At 43.1% G+C, this 25237-nt stretch overlaps 1 protein-coding gene across 1 annotated transcript in view; it reads right to left on the bottom strand.

Annotated features, from left to right (window-relative positions):
• MAP3K9 (mitogen-activated protein kinase kinase kinase 9) overlaps positions 1-10470 on the bottom strand; it is a 57694-nt gene extending 47224 nt beyond the window's left edge. Inside the window, exons 1-2 of the mRNA XM_061462642.1 lie at positions 9986-10470; positions 4476-4889 (exon numbers count right to left, since the gene is read on the bottom strand). Coding sequence (XP_061318626.1) covers positions 4476-4889; positions 9986-10286 — 715 coding nt within the window. The 5' untranslated portion in view covers positions 10287-10470. The remainder of the gene's footprint in view (positions 1-4475; positions 4890-9985) is intronic.
• Positions 10471-25237: the final 14767 nt, after the last annotated feature.

Here is a 25237-nt window from a genome sequence, read left to right on the forward strand (position 1 = left end):
TACCCCTTGTCCTATCACTACAGTCCCTAATGAAGAGTCCTTCTCCAGCATCCCTATAGGCCCCCCTTCAGATACTGGAAGGCTGCTATGAGGTCTCCACGCAGCCTTCTCTTCTCCAGGCTGAACAGCCCCAACTTCCTCAGCCTGTCTTCATACGGGAGGTGCTCCAGTCCCCTGATCATCCTCGTGGCCCTTCTCTGGACTTGTTCCAACAGTTCCATGTCCTTTTTACATTGAGGACACCAGAACTGCACACAATACTCCAGGTGAGGTCTCACAAGAGAGAGTAGAGGGGCAGGATCACCTCCTTCGACCTGCTTGATGCAGCCCAGGATACAGTTGGCTTTTTAAGCTGCAAGCACACACCCCCAAGCCCTTCTCCACAGGGCTGCTCTGAATCTCTTCTCTTGAATCCAGTGCCAAAAGAGAAAAACTTATCTCCCTACAGAGCCAACAAAGTTTCTTCTGGGTTGTTATCTTTCTTTTGTGTAGTTATACAGCTGACATATGAATTGGTAACACCACTGGAACACTCTCCTACTGAACAACACTGTCAACTGAACTGACAGCATAAAGGATTTCAGGGACTCTAAAAATAAATCACAGGTGTTCAATTTGTTCTGTAATGATCTTTACGTACTCATTTCCTGATAGCACCCCCAATGCAACGAAGTGGGCAACCCTCAACCTGTAAATTTTACAATAAAAATCTGCCTCCAATGAACGTAGTACTTAAAATGTACAGGCCAATCTTATTACATGCTAAATGCATTACTATTAAACTTAAAGTCATGATAATCAAAAGGAGGGAAAAAATGAAGAGAAATGCTTGAACAGACAAAATGTCTACCTTTTCATTACAGGAAAATGAAAAACAGACAGTTTGGAGAGTGCTTTTTGATGAGAATCTCAAGAAACAGACACTTCCTGGAATCTTCAAATAATCTCCTGAAGCTCAGCCCTTTACAAGATGAAATTGCCTTCCAAAGCAATCAAAATCTTATCTTCTTTATCATGCCATCCGAAATGCTGAGAATCATTCTAAGCATTGTTTTGCTACCTCCTACTTGAGTCCACAAAGCTGCAGTAATTCTGATTAAAAAGGGTTTTGTTTTCCTTCCATATCCTGGTGGTAATTTTAGACTTGTATTCAGGTTCCCAACTGACTTATTTTACCATTTAAAATGTAACATGGCCTTCTGAGAAGTTTCATCATGAAGTACAGCCTTTATGCATTCTGTATCTGCCAAAATACAGACAGATGTCTGAAAGCAGGTCTTCAGTTCTCCTCTATTCTAGTAGAAACTTTGATTTTAAATAAGGCAACTCTGTTCCTTCCCACTCCCCCATCTTACTCTCTGCCTCCCAAACTAACTCATCCCGCAGCTTCAGATGAATAGTGCAGGTCCCAGCTGGTGTTGAAGGCAAAATGAGATGCATGAGAATCGCTATCTGTTACTAAATGTAGGTAGTACCAATCAGAAGATCAATACAGCTGATGCTCCAATGACAGCTCTACAGTACTTCTAGATGTTTAGTACATGAAAGAAATGAGTCTGCACGAATCTTTCCTAAGTTCTTGCAAGCAGAAGCTGGTCCTTCTCCAGAGACACGTTACAATCTATCTGTTGGTCAGTGGGTAACAAAAGTAAATGCTAAAGACTCGTAACTACAGACACAAAGCTAACAACAAAACCTGATCTCAGTTATCCACAGATATTGAGAAGACTAAGTAAATCAGAAAAACACTGAAAATGCAAATAAAGCCATATATAAATCACAATGCAAGTGCACACTTAGCCCACTCACCTTCACAAAACTAGTAAAAACCTTTTCATAGAAAACAGAGGAGAGAAATTTCCAAGATGCTTACTACATATAAGGGATTGAAGCAATGCAGTGACAGAGTACTCAGGAAAGACATGACTTGGGCAGTCCAAAGTTGTTTATCATAACAAGTTAAGTCTATCTGCATCTATGGCTAATACACACATTTGGGGACAATAAATCCAACCAAATAAAAAAGACCATCAGTTCCCCTCACCCCCTTGCCCCCTCCAAAGCTCTTACCCTTGTCATAATCTAGTATTAATGATACTTGCTTTACAGATACACCCAGAAAATAACATGTATTTTCAAATGTTTAAAATAGTACACATTTTTTAAAATATCTCTTCCACCAGACAGCACAGAATGAAGAATTCTGTATTGCCAAACTAAACAGCTGTTGTAATATGTCAAGCCCATATCTGAGGCTATTAATTCATCCTATTTCAAAAGAGGGTTACAAACCAAGGCATTTTCCTTAAAATACCTGAAGTCCTTCCCTCCACTACCAGCTCCTACCTTTATTTAGTTTCCCAAATATAATATTGCTTGCTGCAGACTTAGTTGGACTAGAATTTTCCTATAACCATCATTTCTGTACTAGATCTGATGGTATCTTTGGTCAAGACCACCACATAAGTTCTCTACTTCTCTCCTCCAAACAGGATGTCTTTGAATCCTTCCACAGGCATTCCCATGCATTCTTCCTCTCCCTTTATTTCCTCCCTCCCAAATGAGAAAAATTCTACTAACATATTTAACAATACCTTCAACTTCTCACTGACAATTTACAGTGCAGAACAATTACAGACTGCTGATTCACCATGACAAGAGACATTTACTCTTGCTGCTGACAGTACAGATGTTTTCTAGCATCCATATCTGTGTCTGGTTAGTGGCACTGTGCACTGGTGCCCCTCTAGTTGCTGGTTCTCTGGTTGACGTTTCCCTCTTACAACAAGCAGTATCTAGTGTAAATAAAACAGTGAAATACCGAGAGCTAGCAGCTTTTTATTTTAAAAAAAACTTTCATTGTAAACCTCAAAAAATGTTCAGACAACATTAAACAATAATGTCTTAAGAGCCTGTCAGCAAAATAAGCAAGTAAATATTTTCTTAAGTAAGGAGAAAAGGTGCAACACTTGGAGGGAATAATTTATTACTATTCACAGATACAGCCAGTCATCCATTAACCAAGCCAATCAATCCTTCATTTTACAGCATTTATCCATATGCCTGTATATACTGCCATCTGTAAGGGAACTATTTAGATATTAGTAAATATTTTATAGACATTAAGATTGCCTTATTCTGAAAAAAGGGAAACTTTAATAGTGTAATAATAACACCATAGAAAGTAATTTGAAAGCTCTCCTAGTTCCTAATTTCAAACTCACTAATAAAAGAGTTATAAGAGTTACTTTTTTTCCTTCATAACAAACTATGTTCACTGCCCCAAGATTTGAGGACAAAAAAACATAGAAGGATTCTGCAAGGCCTGGAAATTTACATGATTGTAATGGTTAATGCTAGTTCTAGTGGATCTATTTAAGATATTAAAATTCCCATCTGTCAGACCTCTTTGCTAGATGTTACTGCCCTCTAAGCAAAAGAGAACATGTGCCTGCATCCAAGCCACCCAGTTCCTAGCATCTTTATTAACTCAAGCCATAAATTAAAATTATACTAACATACCTATCTAAACCATTGCAGCCAATATGCAGGTACAGGTTTGCTCTCACCAATAAGCCACAGACAAGCAGAGAGAAAGGCTAAACAGCTGCGCGCAGGTATCAGGAAAGGAGATGATGATCTTCAAACAACAGCAGCAGTTTGCTCCCACACTATTCAATAATGTTCGGTGCATGTGTTTAACTTCAAGGCAATTTTAACTTTAGGAAAACAGACACACTACAAAAACAATACCCAAGTGGCAGACAATAATGCTATTAGTACTACAGAATAGTCGTAATTATGGATATTTGCCATAATTTCCAGAATAGTAACTACCAAAGTTCAGTCCCCATGCTCTAACGGGTCAGCTTCATCCCATGTAAAGCAGCACAAACAACAGCTGAAGTCCTCGGTGTGCAAGGACATTTCATTTACCTGAGTTAATGTTTCTGTCAACACCAGCTCTATGAGGGATAAAGTAAGATCCAATTCAGAAGGGATGGGTTTAATCTCCCACATGGAAAATAGGCTTGCATCTTATCTATACAGCAAAATCTACCAACTAAAATGAAAGCATTCATCTTTCCAAAGGAGCAATTATCCTTCCAAAAAGTGGAGGGAGGGTAAACATTTTAAGTTCAACAAGACATTTCAACATACAGGAGACTGCTGAAATGCAATAAAACTGAGACACTGTGTATATATATATATGAACTACTACAGAAGTATGTTACATTTCCAGCTGGTCTTCCATCCAATCATTTAAGTTGCTTCTACAAAGTGAAAGCATTTACACATTTCCAATGGCCTGTAACACCATACGTAGAAAAAATAAACCCCTCTGGCATTGAATTAGAGGATACAGTGGTTCACAAGAAAGGATCACCAAGTTAACATTACTGCCCTCGTTCTTTGTACAATTTCTTTCCAAAACCGTATCCCAGCAGCCTGGCTGCTCACTGTGTAGCACTTACTGTTGCTGGACTTCAGGTCACGGTGAATTATGGGAACAATTGCTTCCTCATGCAGGTAGTTCATTCCCCTTGCAATCTGTACTGCCCAGTTCACTAGTATGTCAGGAGGTATCCTTTTACCAGATAACACTCTATTTAGTGATCCACCACGGGCAAACTCCATTATTAAACAAAGATTAGGTTCCTTCAAACACACACCCCTCAGGGCAATGATGTTGGGATGCTTTAACATTGCAAAGAGCTTGGCCTCTTGGCGGACATTCTCAATGGTCTGGCTGATGTCCTCATCAGGATCATAGCGAGCTGCCTTGACAGCAACCTCATCTCCTATCCATACAGCTCGATACACTTTTCCGAAGCCCCCTATGCCAATGATTTCCTCCAGAACAAGCTCTGAGAAGTCGATCTCCAGGACTAGGAAAAGAGGAAAAAAAAAAAAAAAAGTAAACATTTAGCAACTATGCAGTCTGAACCTTGGCTCAGCTGAAGGTCCCGGTTGCCCAGCCTCACCCTTGCGGGAAGGGCCAATTTTCACTCCAAAACAATACAAGTGAAAGCAGTAGTCCCTTCTGACAATCTTACATTGACAAACAATATGGTAAACAGATCTTGCAGTATTATAAAACCTGTATGAAGTACTCACTGTGAATGGTGATGAATTTGACCTAATGTTGGCAAATGACACAGTAAAATAGCCTCCTCTTACCACGCTTAATCCCTTCTAACACTAACAGCCCCTCAGTGACATTACAAGATTCCAGAAAAGTAAGAACACCCACTGACTTCACTATACAGTGCTTAATGCAACACAGCTAAAATTTAACACAAAAAGCATCTGCTCCTGCATTTGTCCCTTATTTGAATGCCTCTTATTCAGCTGCCACTAACAATCTTTCAGTCCTTCCGAAATCACGCTCATTCTTCTACACTTCTACAAGCATAGCAGATTCATTAACCAATTCTGGCATTACTGACACTAGTGTGACAAACAGATGGATCAGACCACATATTGCTAGCTCTGCATACTCAGGAAGAAAAACCTTGTTTTGATTAATGCCCACTACGTTTGCATTACAGAAACTATATGAAATAACAGAATCGTAATTTTCCATTCCCATGCACTCACAGCTATACTTTACAGGCTGTCACAGTAACTGATGGCTCTGTGGTGTTGTGTAGTAAAAATATACATATGCAGATGTCTTAATTCAGCATATAAATTTCATCTGGAGCACAAGTGGTAAGGAAATGAACCCTGCACAACTGTACACAGTTTATGCTCACAGATGGCCAAAAGAACCTATTCAATACTGACAAATACAGAATGGGAAATCCACATACTGACATTTACAGTAGTGGTAGGCCACTGGTGAGACACCATTGATGCTATTCGCTCTGACAAAAAAATACCATAATGCCAGGATTTAAGCAGAAATTCACCAAGACTTTTAATACTTTCCTGCATTTGAAATGCCAAATCTGACATCTGTTCCTCTACTTTGTCTAGCAGAAAGGAAATTAAGTCTGTAATGGACTTACTTGATGTAGGTATTAATACAGAGTACTGCATTATATTACTGGGTTTTCTAGTTATCGATTGTATACACAGAACTCTCGACTGTTTTCAAAAGAAATTACACAGTCATACAAGGCAAGGGAGCAGGTCAGATTCCACTTAAATAAAATATTTCCCTTACTCTAATTAAATGCCTATGTAAAAGTACAAGACACTGTCACAAAACTGTATGGAGTTGATACAAACAGCTGCAGACTTCTGGGGTTTTATGACTGAGTTCTATCTTCCCTGAACATGATTTGTAAAAGCCTGTCTTACTTTCATAGGTCAGTCAAACCTATGAGCTAGGAGTTGACTACATCTGGGGATTATATCATCAACCTTCCCATGCAGTACAGCCAATACACACACTACCTTAGCTAGTGTAATAAGGATGCCTGTGCTCTTTTTCCTAGTGTTCCATGAACACCAGATTAATGGGAAGCTAGACAGAATGCTGACCAGGAAAGTCTTCAAAAGGAGAAAGGGCCCTTTCCAGTCCAGAACACAAGAAGAATTTGTCTGTTCCTGTGAGTACATCTTTTGGGTAATGGTCTGAACTTCAAAGATTTACACAACAAAGAAGGTTGCACCCCTATAGCAGCAGCCTTGGTGTTCAAATGCTCATAAACTACAGATTACTAGAAAAGATGAAGCAGAAGATTCTGACTGGAAACACTGAAATTACAGAACAAGACCATAATGACACTAACTCCACAAATGAGACTACTCTGCCACTGAGAATACACAAAAGGAGCTGCTCTGGTATTTCTCACAGACAAAAGAGCTAAAGAAATCAGGTACTGAGTCCTACACCTTCAATCAGAATTTCAGCACCGGTCGAATGCTAACTCGCTCCTGGGGACGAGGACAATTAAAAGACAGCAAATGAACAAGCATGTGAGCCACGATGCCTGACGGAAAGGCCATTCCCTGAACTCCCGACACACAACACTCGGGTGGTATTCACACGCAGTGCTTTGATGTATGTCATGGATTCAGGAGGCACTGAAGACACGTAGAGCAAGCACTTCCCGCTGGCTCAGCGGGGCACCGGCGCGGCGGTGCTGAACGGACAGCTCCGGAGCAGAGCGCAGCGCGCGGCCCTGCCTGCACCGGGGCCCGCAAAGGAAAACCTAAGACCTAGCAAGCAAAACTCTTTCTGTCTGCTGTGACCCCTTTGTTCCACTTCAGCAAGTGTGGACAGCACACCTGCCGGGTGCACAAATTAACTAGAGCAAATCTGGAAGGTGAAACTGCTTCCAAATGAGTTTAACGTGTTACACTGCAAGTTTTGCAAAGAAAGTTTTCTTTTATCTGCAATTATGACCTTAGCTTTACTTTGAAAATGTATGTTTCTTTAAAGCAGACCAGCCAGCTTACCCTCAGGGGTAGCTTAATCAGAAAACAACCCCTCATCCTTACAAGAGTTTTATTTCATTTTTGGAGAAGGTTTTTAGGGCTCTTTGTGCTGAATTGTTTTTTTTTTGAGGTTTGGTTGTGTTTTTTTTTTTCTTTCAGCTTCCTAGTTATAGAGCTACATCAGTGCATAACATACTTGTTTTTCTCCAGCCTTCTAAACAGCCTAACCGCTTTTCTAAACTCCTTTTTAATTTGGAAGACCTGCCTTACTGGACTGTAAGGGAAATGGAATGTTTAATATGCATGTTTTGCTTTAGAATTTAAGAACGGAAGTGCTATCATTCCTCTGAGGACTGACAAGGAATTACAGAGCCTGTAAACCATGAGCCAGTGGCCATCTTGGCAAGTGCAAAGTAGGTGCTGTTTAATCTGCATTTATTATACCATACAATTAAGCTATTTAATTCAATCTGTAGCATGCAAGAGCCCACAGCACAGATGAGGGTCATTCAAGCTGGCCCACCACTGACAGCCTTAAGAGGCTACTTTGATCATCCACGGTACCCTCACTGAGGTTAAGATTCAAGCACGCTACGTGAATGGCTGGAAGACAGCATGCAATTACTAGTTATAGTACTACAGCTCTCAGTGGGAACAGAATCTCTAGGACTTACACTCCAAAGCCTTCAGCAGACATGAAATAAACTTTAGGAAAGCAACTAAAATTAGCTCCTGTGCCACAGTGCAAATCTGGAATGACACCTTGCTTAACTCCTGCAAAACTTCAGCTCTTCAGAGCCCAATAAGATAACAGACAATAAGCCTGTTAATCCAACAACTATCAAACTAACATCACCAGCTCTAAGAGTAGGTATCATTCCTTGCAAAGGGTTTTTTAACATCAAACTTCAATCCAACCAGCTTTATCCCCTGTCCAAATTGCATTGTTTCTTAAAAGCAACTACTTTGGCATACTAAAAACTTACTGAGGAGCAATAAATTCTACCGTCATGAACATATGGTTGATGAGTTAACAGAAGTAGCCTGGTCCTGCTGTGCCACTAAAATGGGAAGATGCAACTTGACAACTGTTCCTGAACTACCGAACCATAGCAAGTGCAGTAAGGCAGGAGAATCCAAAACCTGCACCTAACAGCCAAAACAGGAGGGGAGCTGAGGCTTCAGGAATTTCTGTAGAAATGGTTCTCCTAACTATCTCAAAGGCAAAACCTAATGAGCATTCACAGTGCATGGGGGGAGGAATAATTTACCTATGCTAGTACAGCATGAATGCAAGCACCACCACTGCCCAGCCTAGCCCCTTCACAATCCAAAGGCCAATACTATAAACCACTGAGGTTTTACCTAAATGTTTTCAATCAGAACATAGAGTAAGACAAAAGCTATTAGTTGTATTCCTTGGAGGTATGTCCTAGATAGGATAAAGCATCTTTTTACTCCTTTTCCTTTCTAGAAAAGCCTACTAGTCTGAAGATTTTTCTCTGCCCCTCCAAAATAGGCTTTACTCTTGCCTGAATTGTCAATAGAGATAGATAAACAGGATCTAGAAACAGTCATTCCACACTGTTTCTCTTTCCACAATTGTCCATAGTGGCTAAAACAAATGTAGAGATGAAACGTCCCTATTCTCTGTCTCCAACAAAGGCTTCAAAACTGCACCGAAGTTCACAGAAACAAACCGATCCCTTTGTGCCTTCAGTATCACAACTTAACCAAGCAACCCTCAGGTAGGCCCAGATATCCAAACTTGGATAAAACCCATTCACAGTATTTATAAAGAATTATTAAGATAGCAAAGGCCTAGGGAGGAACCTGGTAACACAAGCCAACTACGGAATTTTTAAGTCAGAAATAACGAGCTTTTGGTTAGGAGAGAGGAAGATACTGAACAAGCATTAGCAGTGAAACAACACTGCATAAAGCAGTGGCTTCCTGCCTACACAGCAACCTCTTTTTGAGAGTATTATTCCTAACGGGGTATCAGCAGAGCCCCCGGTGACACCCCCCCCCCCCCCCCTTCCCCCGCTCAGCCGCCAAGCTTCTTACACTTGGTGAAGATTTCTCTGTCCCTGCAAACACAGCACTTAACAATGGGAAACTGCTCCCGGCGCCAGCGAAACGCTAACGCCTGAGCGAGGGTCAGAAAGGAGAGCTGGCCCTGAAGGCAGAAGGGCACTGGAGCAGCAGAAATGCGGCTGCGGGTGGGAAAGGGAACGGACCGGACCACCAGAGTGGGAAGGGCCGAGCCGCCGCATCCCCCCTCCGCTCCCACGGCAAGGGCCACCGCGGTGCCCGCTGTACCCTACCCCATCGCCTCGCCGCGGCCGCTCCCCACCGGGCTGCTCCTCCCCCCCCCCATTAGCGGCGGTCCCGGATGCCGTCAAGGAGCTCAGGAGGGTCGGGGCTCTCCTCCCACCCCATCCCATCAGGTCTGGCTCCCGCCGACCCGGCCCGGTCCCGCCTCCCCAGGTCTCCCGGAGTGCCGGGACCGGGTCTCCTCCCCTCTCCTTCCCACCGGGAAACGGCGAGGGGCCACGCCGAGCCCCCCCGCCCCGGGCGCAGGCCGCCTTACGCTGTATAGCGGGGGGCGGCGGGTATCGGGCCCGCAGCTCCGGGCCGCCCCCCTGCACGCCGCTGCTCACGTAGTTGCTGGGGAAGATGCCGACGCGCTGGTCGATCTTGCCCGTCCACCAGCCCTCGTCACCGGACACGTGCGAGTCTCTGGACAGCACCTGCACCACGTCCCCCGGCCGCAGGCTCAGTTCGTCCTCGCCGCACGCCTCGTACTCGAAGACGGCGGTCCAGAGCGGCCCGTCGCCCGGTGGCTCCCCGCCGCCCGCGCCCTCCTGGCTGAGCTCTGTGAGGGGCTCCATGGCGAGGCTGCTCCATAGGGGGAGGCGCCCGCGGCTGCCGGGCAGTGCGGGGGGCGACGGAGCCGGTACCGCCGCCTATTGTTCATGCGGCCCAGCGCCTGGGGGGGTGGTCAGCGCCCGGTGCGGGGCCGCCTCAGCCCGGCGCGGGAAGAGGCGAGGGCAGGCAGCGCGTGCCGCCGAGCCGCCGCCGGGCCTCCCCCCTCGCCGCCTCCGCCTGCCGCCGCGGCCGCGCATCCCGGAGCCACCTGACTCTCTGGCAGCTTCGGCGGCGGGAGGGAAGGGCAGGGCTCCGCCTCCTCGTCGCCATTGGCCTCCGCTACCGCCCGTCAACACCGCCCTCACCTGATTGAGTGCTCTCGGCCGCGCCCCCGTCCCGCCCAGCAGCTCGCCTCTCAGTCTCGCACTCACCGGTGTCGTCCCCCATTGGTCACCGCTCGGTCAGCTTGCGCTTCCCATTGGACTCGTGTCAGTGACCGCCCCAAGCTCCCCCTTCCGCGCCGCTTCTCATTGGCTGAGGAAAGGGGCATGACACGGGAGAGGGTCGAGGGTGGGCGGGATTCCGTGGGGGTGGGCAGCGGGAGGGGAGGGTATTGCCCCCGACCCGCCGCGCTCCGCGGCCCGGCCCGGGCTGGCCTTACCCGGCCTTACCCGGACACTGCGCTGCTTTGCCGCGGCCCTGCGCCCGCCCCTTCCGGGCCATCGCCGCGGCTCTGCTGCACCCCGAGAGACCGGCATAGCTGCGGTTCAGCCGGATGGAACGGGGGCTGGGGTCGGGAAAGTCTTTGTTTTGTTACCGCGCGTTGTCCCGCATCGGAAGCGCAGGTATGGGTGAGGTTTGCAGGCGGTGAACACGGCGCTGGCCCGCCGGGCGCTGCCGGTGGGATGCACACCTGAGCGCGTTCTGCTTGCTCCTGACAGCACAAGTGACTTGCTGCCAGCGTGTTTACAGTTTATGGAGACCAGGTGGTGTGGGTGTGAATAGAACCTGCTCGTACTTAGTGATACCAAAAGGAGATTTTCTTACTATTTAACTCCAGTTTTTACAATCCTCATTCATTTTTCAATAACAAAACAGGAATTAAAAAGTCTCTATTTGTGCTTCATGGTAATGAAGCCAACTAATGCTGAATTACAGATTTACAGAACAGTTTGGGTTTGAAAGGGCCTTAAAGCTCATCCAGTTCAACTGCCTGCCATGGGCAGGGAGACCTTCCACTAGACCAGGTTGCTCCAGGCCCCATCCAGCCTGGCCTTGAATGCTGCCAGGAATGGGGCAGCCACAGCTGCTCTGGGCACCCTGTGCCAGGGCCTCACCACCATCACAGTGAAGAACTTCTTCCTCAGATCTCATCTAAATCTCCCCTCTGTCAAAATGAGAATCCCAGGTACCCTGGCCACACATGATGTCTTCCCACTTACATAAAGTATTTGGCTTAGTTTTTCTTTAGCACATTAAAAATGGAGTTACCCAGTTATCTGCAAAAGGAGTTTTTTAAAAAAATTCTCCACTCCCTGGTGTTTGTTTTATGTTAAGTACAGAGTAACTGCTGCTAGTCCTTAAGATCTGTGCAGTGAGGCTCTGTATCTATCCTTGTATTAGCACTGTGCTAATGCACTTTGGAAGCACCAGGATTTAGGCTTCAAAAAGAGAGATGAAGATTTAAAGACTAGTGTGCTCTGAGTTTAAGAAGTCATTCAAAATCCTTTTTGTTGTTTGTGAAACATTTTAATTTGCTTGTCTGGGTTTTATGGGGGGAAACACCTCCACTCAGCTGAAACTTAAATACTAAGTATTGCAGAGAATTCTGCAGGGAACTGAAATTGTTAGTAAGTCTTTTTTTTTTTTTTTTCCCCCCAGACTTCACAGCCTTTATTTCTGATAGAAACCCAAAAATACCTTTTCTGGAAAGAGCTGCTATATTAATATTCTTATTTTCCAAATAAAGAGCAAAATACATGTAGTTGAGGTTGGAACTGGCATTTCAATGTGACGCATGCAAGACCTAGGCATGCTGCAGCACTGGTTTTTAATTGAACCTAAGAAATGAGCTTTAGATTTTCTCCTGTATCTCCGTATCCCCTCTCTAGTAAGGGCAGAACTGAGGATGCATCCTCTTCACTACTCTTTTGTTACTTAAGGATGTGTTTTCACAATTAGTGGAAGCTTATCCAATATTACTCTGCTGCTGAAAGGGACTTTCCTGCCCCTTGTCACATGCTTGACCTGCTTTCCAGATTGCAGCAGACATGACTGCATGGCTGTAGAGTCACTCCAGCTCATTTATCTAACTGGAAACTAAGCCGCCAAGTTAAAGCAGCGAGTTCTCTATCAGCTCTTAGTTTGATCTGATTTGCGTTAGGACTGTAGGCACAGTTGTTGAAGCCAGCACCACATAAGGAAGCAGGACAGGACACGGAAAGGGACAGCAGACCTGGCTCTTCCAGCAACAGTCACTTACTTTTCTGTACAATTTTATTTAGGGGAAAAAAAAATATTTTCTTATTTCACACAATGGGGAATTACTACTCTATATGCAAATACTGTGCCTTTAAAGTTGTAGTATAAAAATTTGAGTGAGACATAACAAAATAGAGGCCTCGTGCCTTTCATCTGTTTGACACTTATTTTGATCATGCTGTAGAGCACTGACAGGTTTAAAGCAAAGAGTTGTGTTGCCGATGGTGAAAACTATGATAGGAGAAAAATTACTCCTGCAGAGGCTCGGGCTGGCTGTTGTAGTGACCTGCCGAGACAGAACCCTGCCATCTGGTGGAACGCGTTGATACTGAAGTACTCAGCCAGCTTTGCTTCTCAAACACGTCTTGCTTGGGTTTTTTTCCTTCCCTTTTTTTTTTTAACATATGATGCGTTTGTTTCCACAGAGGTGGTGTGACTGGCTCAGAATGCCCAGAGCAGCCAGTGCCTGCACCTGGGAAATCCTCTGAAAAGCCAGGATAGGATTTTCCCATTCTCACAAACTTATTTTGGCATCTTTTACCAGCAATCTCGGAGCCTGGTTTCTGAATGAAAAGATTTGACCAGATTGGGAAGGCTGTTCTTAGGATCAAGGTAAATAGAAGAGTCAGTAAATGTTAAGTTAGTATTTCAGTAACTGGGAAAGGGCAGAAGAACAGAACACTAAAGACTGTCTGCACATGGTCTGTGAAAGACGACATTTCAGTGTTTGCAAGATACATAAAGATATTTGAAGTGGTGCACACCTTTCTGGTGATCATACAGCCTAAATGCTACACTGAATGTGTCTTCCTTGTGTATTTTCTAATAAGTCTGCATATTTTCCCATCATTATTCAGCAGATGTGAATAATGGGAATTAGATTATAAATATAACAGATCCAGTTCTCAAAGTCTGTGTCTGAATGCACACTTATTGCTTCCTAAAGTTTGGATATAGATTTTGTTATAATATGTTTAAAAAGGAGAGTCCATTCTGCAAAATGCAGGTGATAATCTGAATGAAGTTCAGACTTCCTATAAACTGGGACCCTTAGAACAAGGATTTTAATTCAGGCTCATTTATGCATCTGCATTAAAAAAAAAAAAACAAACAAAAAACCACAACAAAAAAAAAAAAAACAAAAACGAACACCAAAACCCAAAACCTAACAACAAATTATTGGAGGGTAAACAAAAAGGCCAGTCTATCCCCAGGCCTTGTTTTAACAAGCAATGGAAAATATGCTGCTTATTCAGTTCCATTGTTCATATAAATTTAGGGCAATCATCTCAGTTTTGCTCTGTCTCTTCTAGATGTTTATGCATCCTTCTGAACCAGTGCTCTCTTTTTCAATGAATGCCTTTCCTCTCTCTTACTGGACTTAGCAGCTCTGTAACAACATGTTAGCACTGTGCCCATCCATAGTTATAAATCTACACTGGATACTTAAATGTTGGCACTCCAGGCTCCTGGTCTCTGTGCTCTTTAGAGGGGGAAGAGGAATATTCAGAAAGAAGAGAAAGTACCAGAAGTACCAACACAGTCCAACTACACTGCAGTACTGGAAAACCACTGTACTTCCGATTACAGCTGCAGTGAAAGTACATTTCTATCAGCACAGTAAGAAAGAATAAAAGATAAAGGAGATGCTTCTTGGCACACCTGCTTAATGCAGCTCCTTTCACATCCCATGGTAATTTATATTCTATCTTAAATTAACCCAGCACTAATGCTCTCATGTGGCTTTCATACATTTCAGATATATCTCAGCTGTATTCCATGATTATATTCACTGATATAACCATATACACCACTCTGGAGAGTTGTCTCATGCCAGTAGATAGATTTGTTTGATCATTTACTGGTAATCTCTACTCAAACAATGTAAACTTTATGACAAATGGGTTCTTCTGTCATTATAAATTGCCTCTCTTCATGGCTGTAAAGCTGGACTGTTTGGTTTTTCCCACTTAAGAACAGTACTATTTTACCAATATCACTTCATTGAAGGTTTGTTCTTCATGCAGGGGAGACAGGTAAGCCACTGGCAACAGAAACTTTTTGAACTGTGCTTTGCTAGCTAGGAGTCAGGCTGCGAATCTGGGTCTTTAGCATCTGAGTCAGTAAAAGACAGAGCTCTACTCTGCTTTATAAAATATATATGCTAATCTCCCAGATGGCTATGTCTTCTTTCTCCATAGAGCAGATGACCTGGAAAATACAAGAAGACTGAAAACACTGGAGAGTGGAAATTTGGGCCAAAATCTGGGAGCTTCCAGTAAATTTTACAGGCAGACTTGGCTTTTAAATTTAGTTTGAATTTGGTATGATAATAAATAGCAATGATTACATGACCATTATTACAGGTCACAGTATAACTTAACATGTAACATGAAGCATTCATACACATATAAGCATCCCTGTAAGAAAAATGAAACAAAGAAAGACTTTCAAATGAGACTTCTGCCTACACTTAAAAATATACAGTCAACAGAAATAATGTTTATGTTTGGCTTAGTAATGACTTAACATTTGCATACTGTGTATTATCTCAATCCACAGTTTTGCAAGCATGTGGAACAAAAATCTGACTTATTTAAATAGAGGAACTGAGATTAGTGCAATGCAAATACTCCTACTGAGGTTCAGCAAAGATGCTACAGCAAACCTTTCGCGTTTCTGGAATCTTTACAGGTGCCAGTAGCCTTGATATTCCTTTTCATGTTTCCTGGGAGAAGTGAAGCAGCAGCACAGTCCCCTTCAATGCCACAGCCAGCAGAGGGTGTAGCACTGACTCCAAGTGTTCTGCACTGCCTGACGTACCTCAGCTCCCGTTTGAAGCCTTTTGCCTGAGGAATGACCAAGTCTCCCTTGTTTGTGAGGGCAATGGGGTTTTGTCTGGAATAACAAAAACAAGATGGAAAATGAGGTATTAGCTAGTCCAGGGTTTTGTTTAGGTTTTAAGTTAGTCAAAGCCTTTGGGCCAGTTACCAGGTTGCTTAAGCCACCCTTGAATAGCTTCAGAAACATGATGCAAAAATGAAGAATCCTGCATCTGAACTCAGACTAAAAATGCAAACTTTATTCCTACAACATGCAAATGCAACATCCACTAGATACAAGCATTCATATCCAAATCATAGCTTTATACCTAATTCATAACTCTGCTAAATCTGTCATTACGAAGTTGTGGATGTAAAATAGATAGCCTTTCATTTGGAGTAAAGTAATCCATGTTTTTGAGATTGGGTTGGTTGAGGTTGATTCAGGCTGATGTCTTTTTTCTCTAATTTGTATTTAGTAAATTAACTTACTATTCAGAATAATAAACCTCAATTTAAAATAAGACCAACTAGGTCAGTACAGTAGTAATTGTTCTTTTCCATGCAGTCTTAAGGGAATAGGCAACACTTGCCTGCTGTCTCCTTCTATTTGCAATCACAGTTTAAATCCTTAGCAGAATTAGCTAGAGGAGCCTCTTTCAGAAAATGTGTGGCTGTACTGAAAAATTTTCTGTCTTGATTTTGCCACAGAGTCTACTCTTGCCTGGTGACGAAGTTCGATATTTCATAAGGCAAATGGAAGGGGATTTCCTTGTACTTAAATGGAAATGGGCCTAACTCTGTTTCAATCTTTTAGCTGTGGGCAGAGAGACACATCATGTTTTTTATTACGATGCCATCTCTTGGTATTGGCAGCACCAGATCCATAGACATCAGCCAGAGACATCAACCCACTGAGGAGGCATTTCATGTTACACTATTGCAACCATCTCAAGGAGCCTGCCTTTACACTCTGGAATTAATTTGCATTATCTATTTACTTTTTTTCTTCCCTTTCCTGCACTGGCAGTCCCAATTGCTGGGTTCTGCTCTTGCATGCTGTTAAAGAACTGCACAGTTCAGTGTAAAGCTGAAGCTTTTGTAGAATGAAGCATGATTCATAGTGAGCCTACACAGATCAGTCCCAGACTACAGACCGGTGAGCCTCTTTGACTCTAAATGGTACCTGAGCAGTTTTCAGAAGATAACATTAAACATAATTAACTTCTGAAGGGTACATCCCTCCTCCTTTCTTATGGTGTGATATTTCCCCTCCAAATTATGCTGCTGAAAGGGCCTGTAGGAATAAGACCTATTAGTGTATGAATGACAAGCTTTCTGCACATATATAAATCGTCTGTATTTGCTGCTGGTAGAATCTGAAATTTCATATCACTGAGTGGGAAGCTGAAAATCTCAGCTTTGATACCAAAAGGTCTCAGGCAAGACTCTACCTACAAGGTTTATGGACAGATAAGTAATAATCAGCTATTTCTTTAAGTGATCTTTGACCCCTATATTCAAAACAAGTAAGATACTTGGCTTTACAGGAAGAGCAGGTGTGAAAAAGAGTCACAGGAAAAGGTTTTGCCATTCTCAAGATTCATTTTTTAATCTATTTTTCTGTAACTCGTGTCAAGCTAGCTGGGAACAGGGTAATGATGAACAAGCACTCATAGAATGAGCTACATAATTCACAGCTTTAATACTTGTTAAGCGTCCACCTCAAATTCATGCAGCAGAGCCTTTCCATTACTCTACAACAATATTTACTCTTGTTAGACTCCATCGTGCTCCTACGGGAACCTAGGAGGGCAGAAAGCAATAACATAAGCAAGCACCTCCCTGGGAGTGCAGGCAGGTACCCTGTGGGACTGAAACACTGAAGGGAACCCACCATTTTCTAATAAGCTTCATGAAAACCTAGGATGCATTTGCCTATATTATTCTAATGCATATGTAAAATATGTTACAGTAAGACTAATTTGATGGCTACAAAAAGTTCATTTCCCCATTTTCACACAGTTGTCTCATCCTTTCTACTATAGCTTAGCTGCTTCACTGCCAGCAAAGAAATACGCTTCCTTTCTACCCAATTTTAGGATAGCAATTTATGCCTATTTAACCCTAGTAGAAGGTATCCATCAATAACTTGTCAGTACTGTGCCAGAACGTCTTTCCATGAATAATGAAAGGAAAGATTAGCAAACTCCAGAGCAGTCTGGGGAGGAGGATCTCTAACACAGCAGATCTCACTATAGTTAAGTCAGGGGGATGTCACCCATGCTGAAGAGCTGCAGTGTCAGCCCTGGGCAGCCTCTCTCCTTTTTTTGTAGTGACAGGACAAGGGGGAATGGCTTTAAACTGACAGAAGGGAGATTTAGATTGGATATTGGGAAGAAATCCTTCCCTGTGGGGGTGGTGAGGCCCCAGCACAGGTTGCCCAGAGAAGCTGTAGCTGCCCCATCCCTGGCAGTGTTCAAGGCCAGGTTGGATGGGGCTTGGAGCAACCTGGTCTAGTGGAAGGTGACCCTGCCCATGGCAGGGGGCTGGAACTAGATGGGTCTTTAAGGTACCCTTCCAAACCAAACCAGTCTGTGATTCTATGATTGTATGATTCTCAGTCCAGCTCCAGAGACATGAGCCATGACACGACATTTACAGTAACCTTCCTGCACATACTTTTGGTCATTCTTACCAATGAAGGAGAATTGAAATCACCACACCAGCAGGAGCCAGAATTGGCACTTATAGTCTCATCGGTCTCAGTTAACTCCAGATAAACTCCTTGGCTTGATAATGGTAACAATCCTGCCTCCCTGAGGTGGCCTTCAGTGAACACCTGGGGCAGTGGTGCCACTGGGCCGGGCAGCCCACCTCCTTCTTCTCCTCCTTTTCCTCCTTTTTCTCCTCCTCCTTTTCTTTCTCCTCCTCCTCCTCTTCCTCCTCCTCCTCTGCTCTGTGGCTCAAAATGAGGAAATTCTCTCCTGGGCTATTTTGAGTCCTGCTGGAGCCACACACTGCTTCCTCAGGGCTCACAGCTCATTGTTTTTATTCACATAGATGAAACAATTGTAGTCTACATAGGACATATTTGTTTTCCAGTTCCTCAAACCATTATTACCTTTTCCTGTTCCCCTTGAGAAAGTGGACCTCTGACACCCTGCCAGGTTGTTACTGAATTCCCTGCCCGTTTCAGGGTGAAATCATGACAAAGGCAGGCGCTTTGACTGAAAGGGGAAAAAAAGAGTCACAGAAAGAATGTGGAAGAAAACCTTACTCTGAAAAAAAAAAGCAAGTTGCGTAATAGTGAAGGAATGAGGCAGCATGAGTCATCTCCCTCATGAGCACTTCATCTGGTGAGTTCTCACCCATCCAGGAGGGAGTTTGCCAGACCTCACTTACATCCCACAGCCAGTAAACCCAGCCCGGGGTATAGCACTGAAAATAGAGCTGTATCTAGCCAGCTCCTAGCATGTATGAGAAATGGTCTCATTGTTGCCCTCAGTAGAAGCATAAACTCTCTTTACCTGCATTTTATTACAAATTACACCACTGAACCCAGCCTCATCTAGGTCCTTAAGGAGGTTGGAAGATGTAGTCCACAGGCTCCCCTTGGAACACCAAGTTCCTCCCTGGAAGACCCTTTCTCATGGTCCAGACTTCATACTACTCTCAGATTCTTTTCTTCCAGCTTCCCCATCAGAAGAACACCTTTCATCCTCTGAAACTGGGGCTGATTTCAGTTCTTTCCTGTTCAACCTCCAATGCACCTTTTTCAATCTTTTTTGGGACTTACCATGCCACTAAAAATCCTGAGGGTGCTGTAAGAGTGAGAAAAAAAGAAGCACACGCTTTTTGGACATAATCTTGTTTCTATTTTTTAAAAACTCTGCCATAGAGTAATGCAGGTTAATTTATTTTCTCTTAAAGTCTGAATAATTCTTAATGCAAATATAACTGTACATGCACATCTAGGGCTCCTGTTTTTTTCCTCAGCCCTGCTACTGACCCATTCAGAGAATATTGCAGTTTCCAGGTGTGTACCCACACAGACTGACTAACTCTCAGCACACTTCTACCCTTATTTTGGATAGAGAGTGCTAGAAAGAATTACAAAGATCACAAAGACAATGGCTGTTTCTATCTTATCAGTGGGAAGAAGATGAGCTGTTATATGTCAGTAATGAAATGTCTCTTTTTCCTGTAGACTACACAAGGCCACACGCACTGTCTGTGCAAACACCTCCTCCTGAGTTTCCTTGAAGGTCACTCTAGCTAGCTGATTTGATGGATTTTCTGGAGTCATCAATCCTACTCCTACTAAACACTTTTAGTCTAGAGCTGATGTTTTAGAATAATAGAATGGTTTGGGTTGGAAGGGACCTCCAAAGTTCACCTAGTCCAACCCGCTGCCATGGGCAGGGACACCTTCCATTAAACCAGGTTGCTCCCATCCAACCTGGCCTTGGTCACTGCTAAGGATGGGGCAGGGCCCCACCACCCTCATAGTGAAGAATTTCATCCTAATTTCTAATCTAAATCTCCCCTCTGACAGTTTAAAGACATTGCCCCTTGTCCTGTCCCTACATGTCCTTGTAAAAAGTCCGTCTCCAGGTTTTTTATAGGCCCCTTTAGGTACTGGAAGCTGCTCTAAGCTGTCCCTGGAGCCTTGTCTTCTCGAGGCTGAATAAGCACAGCTCTCAGCCTGTCTCCATAGGAGAGGTGCTTCAGCTCTCTGAGCATCTTTGTGAACCTCCTTTGGACTCATTCTAACAGGTCCACATCCCTCTTGTGCTGGGGACTCGAGCTGGACAGAGTACTGTGGGTGGGGTCTCATGAGAGCAGGGTAGAGGGGCAGGATCACCTCCTTCAACCTGCTGGTCACACTCGACAATAGCATCTGACAGAAGTTCCTACCAGGCCTGCCAATCACACAGAAGTCTTTTTGAGAAAGTATGTGTTGTTCAGGTCTGTTGTAAGGAGTAAGACAGAAGGGAGGGAGGCTAGTGAAAAGTTGGATTATTATATGCTCTGAACTGTTTACTTGTAAGACCCGGATCCTACAGACTTTCTGTATTAAAAAGAAGAATCAGGTTGTATGCGGTTTTGCTGATGCCATTTAAAGCTTACAGGAAAGCATTTAGTTGCATTGCTACCAACATAACTGCAAAGCAGCAGTACATACCAGAAATTCAAAATTCAGTCCAAGAGTCTTCGGCCACCTGTGCTTAATTCTGCTGTTACCACAGCAAGACTGTTTTTCACATGATTTGTGTAACACTCAGTATTGAATTAAATCTTGGAAGTACATTTTCTTCTGCAAAATAACTTTTTGTGGTTAAAATGCTGTTTGCAACAAACCCTCCTCTTTTCATGTCATGTCATATGCTGAAACAATGACAAAAAGATAAATCACTCCAAATCTAATTACAGCATCCAAAAAATTTGTAAGAGGCTCACTAATTTGTATAATGCTTACAACACTGTACATAATAGCTATAGGCATATGGTTTACAGCTTTCTGATGCAACCTTCACTGGCATTTCAGGGTTCAATAAGCAGCACAAAGCAGAGTATAAATCTCTCCAAAAGGGTTGCTTGCTCCACCCTTCCTTTGTTTCAAAGTTGTTTCTGACTTTTTTTTTTTTTCCTTTAGAGTTATTTTTAATGTTGGATCATTTCTATTGTTTATCACCAGAAAAGTGTTTCCAGGCCATTTTGCCATCATCGCTGTTCTGGGAAGGCCTATGAAAAGGTGAAAGTTACATGTTTCTCTTGCAGATGTGGTCAGAAATATAGGGCTTTCATCAGCATCATACACTTATATCTATTTCCTTTGCTCTCTAACAGTTGTCTCCCTGTTCATTTTCATTGCTTAATCCATCAAAGATTTCCCAAGGGGCTGAATATATCTTTCCATGCTGTGGACTGATAAAGAATGCACCAATGAAATAGATAGACTAATGCTATTAGTATGGACAGTGCTCTGGAGCCAAGAACCTAGCAACTGTGCAAGGCATCCATGCAAGTGGACATGCGCAACACAGATGCCCCTGGATACCTGAAGATCCCCAAGAATCTGCCATGAGGGTTTTACACCCTGCTCCATGATATCAGGCAAAATCCCTCACTCCTGAGCAAAAGGTCAGGAAGGAATTCTGCAAAGGGTTGCTCATAGAGACAGCCTTTCAAAGCATCTCCTGTGGGTTTTTTTTCACAAGAGGGATGGGCCAACAATCAGTGCTTATAGAAAAACCTTTAGGTTGGCTGAGAGTTGGAATTAATCTGCCTGCAATTCTCTGATCTGTGAACTACACTGCTACTTTGCTATTAAGTAAGTATTTGTTCCTGATATGAAGTGGGGAACAAGCTCATTTGATAAATAAGTATAAAGCAATGAATAGACTTAGTTTCAACCCACTGCCTTGTCTCTGAACCAAGAAAAACCTCACTTGTCTAGTACTGACTCTACAAAGCTGTGACAGTCCCTACAGGGGGAACATCACTCTGTTTAACGGATCAGGACCTGGAAGATCTGGGTGCTGGCTTTGTCAATCAATGGTTTATGTGGTGAACCAGAGAAAATCACTCAATTTGCAACAGTTTTAGCATCTGTTCAAAGGAATTAAGGATCCCTCTTTTGCAAGTTGCTTTCATTCAGATTTAAAAAAATATATCCAACACATGTGTTAGTATCAGTGCCACTTAACAGATAACACCAAGCTGCACAAAGTTAATCTATTTTTAAACCCACTTTTCTTGGCTGCACATAGTTCCCTACTCAGTTTGGTGCCACTGTGCCCTTGCTGGAGGTAAGGATCATCAGGCTTTATCTGCAGGGATGAAGGCAAAGAATCCTGGCAACAGACATTACGGGCACAAGGATAAATGTAAAAAGTGAAACACAGTCTGATGTACAGACAAGCTGAGGCCTATCAGCTAATGCAGCTGAATGAATATTTGCAGGAAAAACTATGCTGTCTCAAACCTGTGGTGTATCTATACATGTGCATGAACACAGGGCTCTATATCCCTGCATATGTGTTCTCTGTGTTCACAGGGACTGTCTTATGGGGTTATAGCAAAGAGCTACCTGAAAGTTGGGGCTGCAAGGAGAAGCTGAGCTGAATGTGTGTGTCTCTGTATAGCTATGAGTTTCTTTTACACTAAGAGCTTCCTCCTAAATCAGCTTAACATGAAATGCTGTTTATGGAGGGCAGGTTAAAATCAGTTGCCCATTGAATGGCTGCAACAATTCTATTCAGCCAGCAGGGGAGGGAGAAGATCTTTGTAGCTGCTGTTGTTTTCCTGATGCATAACTATGCCACCTCCAGCTGTCTGCCAAAGACCTTTTCTTTAAAAGCCATATGTCCTCTCTAATAAAGCTCGCATCACACCTCCTTCAGGCTGCTCCCATTCTGCTGTACTTACCCTTGATTTCATTTGGTTCATGCAGTAGTACGGCTGTAGGATGATGGCTTCCTTAAGCTAGTGCTTAGAGAAAATATGGCCCAGAGAAAAAGGAAAGATTATCTGCGACAGCCTGAGTCTGTGCCTCTGTGATTCCTGGAATGTTACTCATTGGGTAGCTCATATGGGTTTTCTTTTTAAAAAGCTCTTTAAAGGGTTGCTGGAAACCAAGTTACTTTAGATCTGCCATAAAGTGGCAGTGTTTAAGGGCACTCCCCCTTTCACATTCTGAAATCTGTCAACTGTACCTTCAGGCACTGCCAATTCAAGTAAATACAAAAATAGTAGTCACAACACCTCAGGGCATGATTTCATCAGATCTTCTACCCTAAGCAGGTCTGACCTGCTCATTATTTATCTGGGAGGCCTCCACAGAACAGAAAGAATACAGGAAGGGGCAGATCTTGCAAGGCAGCTGGAATTTCTTGCCAGTACGAACCATACAACATCACTGGGAATTTAAACCTTCGTTGCTCAAAAAATAGCACTGCTTCTGCTGTGACTGACCTATGTTGGTACTGAAGCAGCGTGTGAACTAGAGATGCTACCTTCCAAAAGGGATGTAAAACTGAGATCCTGAAGTTCTTTTCTCAAATTCAGGTCGTTAACTATGGCCACATTCCATCTCGAGGCAATGAATTACATACTGTTTCCAATAGTCTTGAATGTCAAAATTATTCTTCACACCTCCTACTAAAGCACACAGTCACTGCCATATTCCACTGCAGACAAGGCTGTATTCAGTGAGGAGTCTTACATACACAGTTGGCAAAGGAGTTGAAATCAGACAGAAATATAAAGTTCGTTTTCTGTTTATTCAGAATGAAGCTGAAATCCAAGCAAGATCTAGGGATTGCCAAGGCCTGCATGGCTTCTCAACTCATCTGTCCAAGCAGACCCTTGTACTTGTATGAAATCCAGTCGTGTGAAATTCTGACCTAGATCCCCTACAACATTGTCACCTTGCAATGACACTAGTCAGATTCCCACAGACTCCCACAGTTCCCTGTAGATAAACCAGCTGTCTTAAGACTATTCTCCAACTCCTGCCCACATTTCCTCCTTGAGGGTTCCTAATTTTGGCCTCTTTTCATTACACTGAAATAGGTAGGCATTTTATATTTTTTATAATTCTGCCTCTGCCTATGTACTTTAAACTGAAACATTTTCCTAGACAGGGACTGACCAATTCAAAAGGCCTAACTTTCTTAGAAAAATTGCTAAAAAGAGCCATAAGAGAGAGGAAATCCTTTAAATTGAGAAGATGGTCTTGGGAACGCATTCACTGCTATGGGAGCTTTCTACTTCAGACAAAGAGCTTTAACCGTGAACAAAGATCTTAAACAGGAATCTACCCCAATGGTATCATGAATCATTGTTTGGTAGAAATTTCTTACAGTGAGGCACCACTGTGCTGTACTTTAAAGAATGTGGTATAAATGTTGCTAGAATACTGTCAGCTGGGTGTTTGAATATTCTAATTTTAGCCTTGTTTATTATGTTCCATCTCTATGGTAGTTTCAGACAATTCTTGTACCAGCAATGCTAGCAAATTCCTCTATTTCAGAGAGACCTTGTGGTCACTGGGACATTGATGATGCTTCTGTGTTTGATTTCTGTATGGACACATTCACACAGTTGGGTCCTGTAATATGAAAGCGGATGATGCTTTTAGAAACACTAACCAAACTATCCTTAGGAGGAAAATTAATAGTAATTAATTTGTAAAACTGCAGTCTGTTTCCAGCAATGGGACCATTAAGCCATTCCAATTGATCTTGGCCCACGTAGCTGCCAAAAATGTGCAGAAGAAAGCTGTGTAGAGACAATTTCTAGACAACAAAGAAAAGGAGTGGAATTGAAGATGCTGTTGTTCTAGTGGCAACTTACAGAAGGTTGCTATCAACAAGTGGGTAGGAGTTCTTTCTTCTTAGCTGTCATGGGATTTCTTTGCCTGCATGGATCTATTTTAAACGGCTTTCCCCTTTCAGCACTCCTTAATAATAAGATACTTATGTAAGTGCTCTTCTTGGAAGAGAATCTCACTTTGGTCTGCTTATTTTGTCTTGAGAAAACCACAGGGCTCAGAGAGCACATCAGAAGAGCTTACATACTCAGAAGGTGTAGCTGGCATCTGAGAAACTGCATGGGCAGGATTAATAGGACTGTGAGCTTCATGGTTCAGCTGTTTTCTGATC

The sequence above is a fragment of the Pezoporus flaviventris genome, unplaced genomic scaffold (assembly GCF_033815535.1).
Source record: "Pezoporus flaviventris isolate CSIRO_AGI_PZ_B2104156 unplaced genomic scaffold, CSIRO_AGI_Pfla_v1 ptg000035l, whole genome shotgun sequence".
Classification (NCBI taxonomy): Eukaryota; Metazoa; Chordata; class Aves; order Psittaciformes; family Psittacidae; genus Pezoporus; species Pezoporus flaviventris.